The sequence below is a fragment of the Passer domesticus genome, chromosome Z, assembly GCF_036417665.1.
Source record: "Passer domesticus isolate bPasDom1 chromosome Z, bPasDom1.hap1, whole genome shotgun sequence".
NCBI lineage: Eukaryota > Metazoa > Chordata > Aves > Passeriformes > Passeridae > Passer > Passer domesticus.
The window spans coordinates 40,441,200-40,453,380 of record NC_087512.1 but is presented as its reverse complement, the minus strand read 5'-3'; the positions used below and the strand labels follow the sequence as shown (position 1 = coordinate 40,453,380).

At 37.2% G+C, this 12,181-nt stretch overlaps 1 protein-coding gene and 1 long non-coding RNA gene across 31 annotated transcripts in view; one reads left to right on the top strand and one right to left on the bottom strand.

Annotated features, from left to right (window-relative positions):
* Positions 1 to 12,181, bottom strand: part of LRRC2 (leucine rich repeat containing 2) — a 126,787-nt gene that overhangs the window by 20,911 nt on the left and 93,695 nt on the right. For all 29 annotated transcript variants that reach the window (XM_064403636.1, XM_064403637.1, XM_064403634.1 and 26 more), the window contains one exon: positions 5,532 to 5,668. In XM_064403636.1, coding sequence (XP_064259706.1) covers positions 5,532 to 5,668 — 137 coding nt within the window. The remainder of the gene's footprint in view (positions 1 to 5,531; positions 5,669 to 12,181) is intronic.
* Positions 9,032 to 10,961, top strand: LOC135289810 (uncharacterized). 2 transcript variants are annotated; one of them, XR_010352553.1, is made up of 4 exons: positions 9,032 to 9,315; positions 9,436 to 9,508; positions 9,666 to 9,831; positions 10,802 to 10,961. It is a non-coding gene; the product is annotated as an uncharacterized LOC135289810 (long non-coding RNA). The 2 variants fall into 2 exon arrangements; XR_010352551.1 differs by lacking the exon at positions 9,436 to 9,508 and having other exon boundaries at positions 9,040 to 9,315.

The window sequence follows — 12,181 nt, the reverse complement described above, 5'->3', positions numbered from 1 at the left end:
TTGAGGGTGTTGGTGGCTGAGAGGCTGGACATGACCCAGCCATGGGCACTCCCAGCCCAGAAAGCCAAACGTGTCCTGGGCTGCATCCAAAGCAGTGTGGGCAGCAGGGGAGGGAGGGGATTCTGCCCCTCTGCTCTGCTCTGCTGAGAGCCCACCTGGAACCCTGCACCCAGCTCTGGGGTCCCAGCACAGGGAGGACATGGAGCTGTTGGAGTGGGTCCAGAAAAAAACAAGAGAAATTATCAGAGTAATGAAAAACCTTCTCTGTGAAGACAGGCTGAGAGAGCTGGGGTTGTTTGACCTGGGAGACAGCAGGTTTCAGAGGAGACCTCGCTGTGACCTTTCAGTTCTTGAAGTGGACTTCCAATGAAGACTGAGACAGTTTTTAGTAGGAACTGTTGTGATTGGAGAAGGAGTAATGTTTTTAAACTAAAAGACAATATAAGGAAGGTATTTTTAACAATAAGGGTGGTGAAACACTGGTACAAGTTCCCCAGAGAAATGGTAAATATCTTATTCCTAGAAATATTCTAAGTCAGATTGGATGGGGCCTTGAGAAACATGTTCTAGTTGAAGATGTTCTTGCCCAGGGCAGGGGGGCTGCACTGGATGATGTTTATGGATCCTTTCCAATCCAAACTATTCTACAGTTCCATGATTTTGAAAGGTCTTCATGTCTGTGCTTGCTTATATTAGGACTTAGCTGAAACTGTGCATCAGATATACAAAACAAGATTTAATTTGATCTTTTGAAAACAGTGTGTTAAAGAAACCATGAAGCATAATATTTTAATTTCTCTGAATTTCAAAGATCAGTATATACAGAATTGACATGAAAATGTAGGCATTCATAGATACACACTCTGCTTGACAAATTATTTATACCCTTTAACATTCTCTAATTCCTTCATTTTGCACTACCCAGATGATATAGAAAAAATTCTGATCACTTACTGAAACTCCTCAGATGTAGTACTGAACACTATTCAAGGCACAGTGACTTCGAAAAAAAAAAACTTTTTAATTAATTTTGTGTATCACAATATCTAGTGCAAGCATTTGTCTTGCTTCTGGTACTGTGGAATGACTTGCCTGTCCTGTGACTGACAGCATGTGCCGTACCAGATGGCACAGCTGGAGGAAATTAGAACTTCTTCATATTCCCTCTTTTCTCACTGAAGTTCCTTTGGGTCACATAGATACTGTTGGCTGCAGTACCATTATTGGCATAAAACAAAAGGAGTCCACAACAAAGCTGTCTCTTTGAAATATCATGAACAGGAAACTCTAATTATGTGATTCAGTAAATAACTGCAAAAAGTAATACTTTCTAAAGAAAGCCTAGCTGAAAATAAGGTCAGAGCAGTTTTTCTATGAACTTTAATCAGTAAATATATTATTTATAATACAGGTTTTTTTCCTGGAAGTAGAATTTTATTGCATAACCTCTATGATGATAATAGTTAGAGGAACACTATCCAACAGTTGAAATACAAATACCAGCATCATGCTAACTATTAAATTCACATGCAAAATAGACAAGAAATTTGGAAATAAGTCTGTCTATCTCCTTCTCTCTGTAATTACTAATATATAGTATCCAGTATAACGACACTGTGATGAGAGAGGGACTGGATAAGGTACAGGGCATGCCTCTCCTGAGAATCTCATCTAGAAGAACACTCCTCTCCATCTAAGAATCTTGCAAGATATGTGTTGTGCCCTAAACCTCATAGAGTACTTTCCTCTGTTAAACTTGGCTACTGAGTTACAAGCTGACTACATAAACATTATGTCATGTAGGCTGACTTTTCTTATATACACTTATCTTTTATTCCAATTTATATTTTCACTATATCCAGAGGAAGACATTCATTTGCAAGTGCAGCTAATATAGATTTGAACTCCACAGCAGATCCATAAACTTTCTCTGCTAAGTTTTACTTTCAATTGATACTAATCAAAAACTGATTTTAACTAATATCTAAAATGTTAGACATAATATCTAAATATTTAATTAGATAATTTCTAATAAATATCTGAATCTAAAAATATTGCACATCCAAAAATAGAACAAATTTTTAAAAATTGAAAGCTAGACCTTGAAACAGATTACTCTTCCTTCGACATCGTATGGAATGGTATGAAGTCTTAATCCTTCAGAATGTAAAAGATGAGAGCACACATCCTCAATTTTTTTTCATGTAGCATCAGATTACCTCATTTTAAGGTTTAGTGAGATGACTTAGAGAGTGCTGAAAGTGGTCTTTGCAAACAAAGAAAGAGCTTTTTGCTATAAATGAACAGACAAGTGAGCAATGTACTTTCCTCCTCATGCTATGGCACAAGGCACATCCCTCAAGGAACCAAAGCATACCCAAATAGAAATAGTGAAAAAGCCTAGGCACTTGGACATGCATGTTCCTGACAGGCTGATATAGCTACTCCCTGAGGTGCGTTTGGGCTAGAATGATGCTATGGTTTAGAATGGGGTGTCTCTCTGTCCATTACTCAATGTAAAAAAAAAAAAAAAAAAAAAAAAAAAATGCAAGGAAAAATTAGACTTCAATAATTTCTACTGGGCTGCAGCTGGCCTTTTTAAGTTTTACACTAAAGAATACTGATGCCATTCTTGCACACTCCTTTAATCTTCCCAGAAGGAACTTTTAAGGACTTGAAAGTCAAATAAAAATTTCATTTCCTAAGAGAGGATAAACAGAAAACAGTTTTATTAACATTCTATGTTATTTTTTCTATTGGTTGCCAAGTTTTCTCTTTCTTCCTAATGTTGTAAAAAGAAGCCATTCTCCTGACAAAACAGAGCTTGCACATATTTGCTTTGTTATAATCTCCAATTCCCAGTACTGACTCCACGTGAGAGACACTGCTAACCCTTATAAGCATTTCACTGGATTAATGGATGTTAGCAACAATTCTATTGGACAATAAATGATACCATCTAACTTGTGGTCATTAATACTTGTATTGCTTGCCCGTGGCAACACACTGGCAGTGGAGTTCAGGGGAAGACGCTCTGCAGAAAGACACCAGAGGCTGCCCCAAATGGATACCAACAATTCCAGATGGCTCTAATGGACCAAGCACAGGACACAGCAAAGCTCTCAGCAAAGTGTGTATGGTGCCACTCTAAAACCTGATTTAACAAAGAGGAAAAAAAATCCACCAGAGAAAGAGGGAACATAAAAAGAGTGAGAAGGAATACAGGAAATATCAAATCAAAGCAGGAGGAAGTGGAGGTCCTGCATGGTGTAGTAGATCTCCACACTACAGCTCATGGAAGACTCATGCTGCTGCAGATGGATATTCCCGGAAAAAGCTCAGCCCATGGGGACCCCACACGAAGGGAGATCAAAAGGAGTGAGGATGAAGGAGAAGCAGCTATAAAGCCAGCTGTGTACTGGCTGTAACTTCCCTTGCCACCCTGCACTAATCAGAGATGGAAGAGGAATCTGAAATGAAGTTGACGTTGGAAGAGAGGGGAAGATTTTGTTTTATTGTCTTTGTTTCTTACTACTGAAATATATCTTGACAAATATTAATCTTTCCAAAGTACAGTCTGTTTTGGCTACAAAAGTAAATGAGAAACAGTCTCCCTGTCTTTTATCTTGATCCATGTGATTTCTCAAAATATTTCCTCCCAGCGTCATGCTGAAGAGGGAGATGAAGTGATCAAGCAGGTAGGCATTTGGCTATTCAAAACTGGCCCAGGACTATTTTTCTATTTCCCCTTTTTAGACTATTTAGACTAATTCAATATTTTAGTTCATTAACCTGTTATCTGCTAATAACTATAACTATTTATCTTAGAGTCAACATTAGTCACCTATTATGTTAGCAAGGATTCTGATGCATTTGTTCTGAATAACACAAGCCAGACAGTATGCTAAAGGCCAAACACTTAGCAGTATTTCACATCATTCAAAAAAAGTGTTCCTTTAATTGTATGTTCAGCTTCCAAAGCTGACCTTGAAATGTTGATTCTGAGAAACTGAGTTTATAATCTAAATCAGAAGAGCTTGTGTAACCTCCCTCCCAGATCACTACAAGTATGAATTGAGTTTCAGCCTCCAGAGAAACACAATAGATAATGTCAATATTTTTCTTCTTGACCTTTTGTACCACACTAACATGATGTTGCTTGCAGTTTTTACCATTGTATAAAGTTATTTGCACAACTCCATTTTTTTTTTCTGTAAGTTTTAAGTGAACCATTAGGCCATAACCTACACTCAGTTTTGTGGCTTTCAATTTCATTGAACAGGAGATTTCAGGAAAGAAACTACATTTTAGACCTCTCCAAAAGAAACATTGGTCTCTCAGGCTCAGCTCTGAAAAGACTTACATGCACAGGTAGGATTCCATGCAAAGGCTACCCATAATGCATAAACATGGGTAAATCCTTGCACTACAAGACTGATAATTTTGTTTAATTCATTTGCCTATTCAGGACATATGATTTCCTGATTCCATTACGATTCCTTTTTACTAGTTAAATTCTATCTGTTTCATTCCCTGGTTTTGCTATGCAAAGGAGAAGAGGCAGGAGAATGGAGACCTGCACTACTTATTCTGTTGCTAGCATTTCTTTTTCATGTCCATGAACTTTCCAGTGGGAAAGTTCACTCTTTGTTTCTGTTTTGTTCACTCAATTTTTTTAGCAATTCTTTTTAGATAAACTTCTTTACTATAAAAAGTCAGTGGAGAAAATTAATTACTATTACTTTCCTCAGAAGGGAACATAAGCAGGGCTAAATCAGACCTCACACAAGTTTAATCCACTCCAACATTCCAATTGCCTGTGAATCACCAGTTACAGATGTTTAGAGAAAAAGTAGGAATCAGTAAAGAAGAGCCTGACACTTTTCCCTAAAGATCCCTCTACTCACCCCCCAGAAATCAGAATATTAAGAACTTGAAAAATACAGATGACAGCAAAAATTGTGGTTAGGTACCAACCAATTATTTTATTTCCCCCTGACAATAAGTCTCAGAGCAGCTGTGGCAGAGAGCAGTTATGCAGCCAACAGAAAAAAAAAAATGTTGGTGGATGCCTGGGAGTTCTTTTCTCAGTCTATTATACATTCATGCCATTCCTCACATGTAATATCCTTTTCAGAGAAATATTTGTGCTCGTAGCAAAAGACAGTGCTGTTTATAGAACTTTCTATACAGTTTTTAAATGAAAACAGACACAGGGAACAAAGTGTGTATGTGAATTTGACTACAAAGATGTACTTCATTTTTACAGAAAACAGCTATTTGCAGCCTGCTGCTTATTACCACAGTCAAATCCCCTTTAGGATCCTGTCCTCCTTCATTTATCAGAATATATACAAGTAAAATTTAGTCACTGGAAAAGCAAAACAAGGTACCTTGGCCCTATTTAAGTACTTCTAAGGCATTTTCAATGATATTACTAGCAAAACATTATTGTTAAAAACTTCATGGAATATGATTTAATCTATTAAGAAAAGATTTGAACATGAAACAAACATAGATTTTTGTCTTACTTCAAATGGGAGCTCTGTTATTTCCATATTTCCAGACAAATCCAGTTTTTCTAGATTCTCACAATCACCCAGTTCTGGAGGAACTGACTTCAAATTATTGAAACTCACATTGAGCACTTTGAGGTTTTTTAAGCAGCCTGTGAGGGTAAGATAATTCAAATCAGTGTACTTAAATTTAAAAAAAAAAAAGAGAGAGAGAGAAAGCAAAAAAATAAAAGGTATACTCAGTTAAGCAAAAAAAAAAAAGCTCCTTATTGTGATGATGGGTGAGATTAATAAATATTTTCTGCAATAACATTTTGAGGGGCAATAGTGCCCTTAATTAGCAATGTTTTTGGAGAGTGTTTGAAAGAACACAACAAAGACTTTCAAAGGTCTTGTTTCTTCTAACAGTGAGATACCTCTTAACCTCAGCTGAAACTAGAGAAGTTGGCTTTTGGCTTGCCCACTGTAGAAAATTTGCCTGCCAACTGAAACACCTCTTAGCAGCTTCTATACAAACTCCTTGTTGAGAACAATCACTCCTACTAAACTTACAGAATTCTATCTTTAGCGTCCTGCATTGCACACTTTTGATTATATAATGTATGTGTGCATGTGTTTAATTATTTTCTTTATTGTGATTTATCATATCTTTAAAGGCTATGATAATATTCTATGCTACATTTAATAACAAATTCTTTTGTTTCTTCAAATTTTAAACATTACATAACTGTCAGCAAAAGGAGGGTTAGAAACATAATTAAAATGCAATATCATGAAAAAAGTAAGTAATTCTGTGATATAACCAAACTGGAAGACATTTGAATGCATAAAGCAGCTAATGTGTTAGTAAAGGCATCATTAAATACATAACAAATTGAGAACTTTTTATGGAAGGCCTGGTTGTTGTATTACATGAATGATCACAGAATTGCAGAATCACAAATGGTTTCATTTGGAAGGAACCTTCAAAAATCATCTAGTACAAAATAAGAAGTCCTGTCTAACTTGACTGAATACTTCCCATGGTGAGTCATGTACAATTTCTCCAGGCATACTGTTCCAATGTCACATCACCTTCATCATAAAAAATTTCTTAGGTTCAAGCTACACCTACTCTCTTTCCATTTAAAGCCATTGTCCTTTGTCCTGTCAGTACAGACACTGGTAAAAAGTCCCCCCCACCTTTCTCATAAGTGCACTTTAAACATTGAAAGGCGGCAATAAGATGACAACAGAACCTTCTCTCTTTCAGTCTAAATACTTCCAGCTGTCTCAGCTTTCCTTCACAGAACTGTTCGGGACCTCTGGCAATCTTCACAGCCCTTCACTGAAGCCATTCCAGCAGGGTCATGTCTTTCTTATACTGAAAGCTCCAGGACTGGATTAAGTATTCCAGATGGAGTCTCACAGTGACACCCTCCCTTCAACAAAATGGTCACACTTTTTTTGCTCAAGATACTGTTGCCTTTCTGGGCTGCAAATGCATATTGCCAGCTCGTATCCAATTCTCATTCACCAGTATTCTCAAGTCCTTCTCTGTGAAGCTGTTCTCAATCCATTCACACGCAGACTGGACTGATATTAGAAATTATCCCAGCACATGTGCAGGATCTTGTACTTTCCCTTGTGGACTTCCATGAAGTTCACATGAACCCACCTCTCAAGTTTGTCAAGGTGGTCCTGGACCGCATCCCTTCCTGTAAGGATATCAACTTATATACTCAGCTTGTTATCATCTACCATATTTCCCTCTACTAACTTATTTTCCTGTAGTATTCCCTTCTACCCAGTGACAGAATACAGCATTTAGAAGGAAATGGAGAAGTAAGAAACACAAATGCAATTCAGTAATTGGAAACTGGGAGAGAACAGTATCATTGTCAGCAGGTTCTCAAAGTAGACTAGCTATTTCTAAAGCAAGACAAGACACACGTCAACCAAAAACTTACATTAATCAGACTCCCAGGTCTGGCCAGGACAGGGCTAATTTTTCCAGTAGCTGATAAATGGCATGGCCAGGATCCAAAAGCTATTCTATACTACCTCACATCATTGTCAGGAGTGGAAGAGACTTTCTTCCAGCAAGAAGGGGTTCTGGTTTGGCCAAGTAACCCTGACGGAGGGAGCCATCTGATTTATTAATTTTTTATTGTCAGGGTTGTTTTCTGTGTGAATCATGTCTTTTGTTGTAACTTCTGTCATTAGTATTCTGGTTGTTACTGTACATTTTATTAACTTATTGCTGTTTCTGGAAAATTTTTCTTTTCTCAGTGTATAATCTTTGCTTTTTGTTCCTCCCACTCTCCTCTCCAGAGTGCTACAGGGACAGGAGAAGGGAAAAGCCTGGGAGAAGATGGAGCGGTGCATGGTTTGAAGAGTCTTGGAGGGCCACTGAATTCAGGGCATACCATTCCTAAGTCATATCAGTCTTCTATTTATAACAAATTTTTTTAAAGAATCTGGTGTTTCATTAGATTTGGTTGACACTGCCGAGTACAAAGTGTCCTCAAGTCAGTGTCATAGTAGTGCTCTTATCCTTAAGATATTAACATTTAATTAAACTTCTTCCAAAGCAACTGTTGGCTTAGAGTTGCTCACCTTATGCAATCTCTGGAAATCCTCACCAAGGGCTATTTAGTGCTTCTACAGAAAAAGACAGAGAAGAGGCATAGGGAGTAGAAAGTCCTACTTTTTTTCCTGAGAAATTGCTGTGGCCAAAGCCAGACACATGCAGTTTGCTGGCCAACACTAGCAGTCACCAGATCACACAGCATTTTACATAAACCCCATAGTTTCCCTTAGACACAACATTGTTTTTAAATGATGAATGGATCACCCAAACCATCTCACATATGGCAGACAAGGCATATGTTGTGGTAACTCTGTTACCTTAATCTCTACAGGTTACAACAAAGAAAAACAAAGTCTTCCACCCAGCTTCCTTCCAGTTCTAGCTCTGCCAGAAACTAAGGTGTATTTCAAAATTCAGCTTTCCTTTTAGCATGGTGACCTTGTTTTCCTTTGCTGTAAGATACTGTTTTAGTTAAAATAGAAGAAAATATTTTTGTAAGACTACAACAGGCATTGTTTTGCCAGTACACTACTATCTGACAAGGGCCGTTTAGGTAATAAAACAATTTAATTGTGTCAACATGTGAGCTATATTTTAAGCACCTAAAAATAATAGCAGTTTAGTCTACTGATAAGGAAACCTCACCACATTTACTATCAAAATGTACATGAAGATATTATATCACATGCTAAGTGTCATGACCATGAATTTACCACTTCATGCAACAAAATAATGATTAAAACAGAAATGCCTTAAAACTAGAGAATCAGAAAGTCATAATTCACTTCCTCAACCAGCTAATCCCGTGTTAAAGGAGAGCAAATCCCATTGGAATGAAAGAAGAACCGCTTATTCAATAGCCCTGGAATGTTTTGCCTGTTCTTTCACCACTGGAATATTGTACTGGTTCTGTCTGGAATGGAGTTAGTCCTTCTCATAGCAACTCATATGGTGTTATGTTTTGGATTTATGACCAAACAATGTTAATAACTGAACAGTGCTAACTCAGCAAAAAATTTTTTTCTCACTCTGGTACCCCAGTGAGTCAACTACGAGTGGGCAAGTGGCTGAAAGGTGACAGGGCTGACATATTGCATCCAAACAGACAAAAGGAATATGCTATAGCATATAATGTCACGTTCAGCAGTAAAAGCTGGAGACAGGGGTTGAATGGCAGTGAGTTTTAAGGTCTCTAGTGCTTAGAGACTGAATGTGGATCAATTTGTGGTGAGCGAGTGCTTTTGCATCACTGGTTTGTTTACTTCTTCTTTTTAAACTGTGTTTATCCTGATGCATGAGTTTTCTCACTTCTGCCTTTCCCTTTCTCTTCCCATCCTGCTGTGGGAGACTTGAGTGCGGGGGACTGAGCAACCTGTATGAGGCTTAGCTGCCTACAAGTGTTAAACCACAACAGATGTTGGTAATTTTTCAGTCACTGAAATTTCTACCTCTCAGAAGGTAACCCATTAGGGGTTAGTTCTTCATTAGTAATTGAAGAACTAACCCCTAATGGACTACTAGGCAAGGCACCTGGTGTTACCAACATGCTAGTCACTGTCTCATCTAACTTTGTTCAGGTGGTCATCTCATGCATTGGAGACATGGAGCAGAATCACTTATGAAAAAGAAATCACAAAAATATAGCAGCCTTTCTGGGTAGTGTGATGGATTCAAGCACATCATTCTCTGCCTGTCTTTCACAGCACCTAACATGTATGTCAATGTTCCCAGTATGGTTTGCAGGTATGAAAAAAAAGATACCTAAAAAATGCATCACATTTTTTCTTACCGTATATAGTCTCTCTCTAACATGACAGAAGGGCACTACAGATTCTACAGTCAATTTACAGTAATTGCTGACTATGATTATGAAAATTACTGGGAAAAGGCAGGAGTCATGCAACTGAATTTTTTTTTCATAACAAATGCAGGGCAACATAGATTAATCGGATGAAGCTTGCCAAGATCTGCCTGCAGGGAGCAATCTGGGAATTCTATAGGGGCTATTTTTCACCTCTGGGCTCTTCAGTGAATTAAGTTATGCCACCTGACAAGTGAGCAGTAGTCAAGAAATAACACACCCTCTAGGGCGATAAGACATATATATAAGACTAACCAGGACCTCCTGGATAAAATCCTTTCATGAGCACTTCACATCATCACATTTCTTTCATTTCTCAATTCCATTTGAAAAGTAGCTTATTTTTTGCATCTGCTGCTGTTATGGTATTATAAGAAGTTACTGAGTTTCTTAATTTTCTTTATTTAGAATAATCTTCAGATTGCTAGCCTAAGTTTATTTGTAGAAGTTTCCTAAACATTATTTTGTGTAGTTCATCTTTAAATAGGATTTTTTCCTTCACTGGTGTTAACTTCTGATATTTTCATAGGTAACAGACATCTCAGAATTCATTTTACTAGCCTGAATAAGCCATTTTTTCTAGTCTCTGCTGACAAAATAAAAATTCCCCTCCTTAAATGGTCCTAATAGACATATTTTGCATCTGTTCTCATCTAAAATTACAGGATAGTCCTCCTGTGACTGCTAGATTTGGAGTTTCATTTATTTCATTTTTTTGCATTTAATGATCTCTGACATGATGCACAAAAACTGAATACATGATCTTGAGCTCAGCAACTGTGAATTTAATCTCTGTATTTTTTAGAAGCCTATCTGCTCATCAGTCTTACCATATTTCCACCTATTTTGCAGAGACAACACACAGACAAACTGTGTCAGAACATTTCAGCAACCCTGTTCCTGAAAATTGCTAAGTGATAAAGTCAAGACTGATCCTTAAGAAAATCCACAAATTACCATCTTCATGACCAACACCTTCTCTTTCTAAATAAACACATTTTTTTTGCCTCTAGTTTAACAAGTCTTTTGCATATTTTAAAATTGTGGCATCAAAGTCCATTCTGTTAGAATCAAACATCATTTTCCAAACCTGTCGCGGAATACCAGGTAGACAAGATTGAAGCTCAGTCATATTTTCAAAAGATAGAAACCAAATGAGTTGGGAACAACTTGCTTTTCCTTTATAAATTTTTTATTTCAACCTGGTTTCCATTCAGCACCACATCTCTAATGACTCCTTCCCCTAAATAACTGTTTAAAATTTTTGTAACAGTAGATAAAGATAGAGTTAGGCTGTATGAGCTCTCAGAATGGTAATCCAGATTACAGAGTGAAACCTGCTAGGCAAACTTTATCAGAGAGAAAGCACAAATTTGTGACTATAAAAAACATCCATGAAAATGAAAGATTCTCAAATCCTGTGGCTTGACCAAAGGAGCACAAAAGTTTGGAGGGATGAATTCCAAAACAGTCTTCAAATACCATATACATTGTCATTTGGAGGAGGGGAAATAAGGGTGGTAAAGCAGTACGGACTCTTACAATCCTGAGGCCTGCATCTAGGGGCTTATTAAGGTCATCTTAGTCAGAAGTTCTCCACAGTCTTTGGTAGGGTGCCCAGTAAAATCAAGCTTAATGAGCACGTAATACAGCCATTGAGGCACTTTAGGAGGGGAGGGAGGAGGTGGCATCCCTTCCATGACTGCACAAATGCAAAGGAGGATTTGGCTCCCACAAATGTTACATATACATTCATATAATATTCAAGCACAACTTCTGAATTAAAAGTAGTAATAAAGTAATAAAGTAAAATCATTGTTGTACAATAGTCTTTTTAACTATGCTTAATGTTGCTGAATTTTCATTCTATAAAATACGTAAATTCTAGAATTAAACAGCTAACACCTCTGTGTTTTCCATGGAGAGGCAGTAAAAGCCAAAATTAAATCCATGGTCTCCCTGAAAATTTCCAAATTAAGATTATTTTTTAGATGGGAGATCCAGTGTCATAGTTGTTGCATTTATTTACAGTCTAAATTTTTAATTCATTTTTAAAAACCTGAATTCATAATTAAATTCTGTAATTTCTTATGAGCAATGCAGAATTCTAATAATGCTAGTACAAATTCACCTTTTACACAAGCCTACATTAGTGGTTCTAACAAGATGTCAGAGACAAAATATAGATGAGGTTACAGAATGCTTTTATTATCTAAGGATCCTATTCAATGC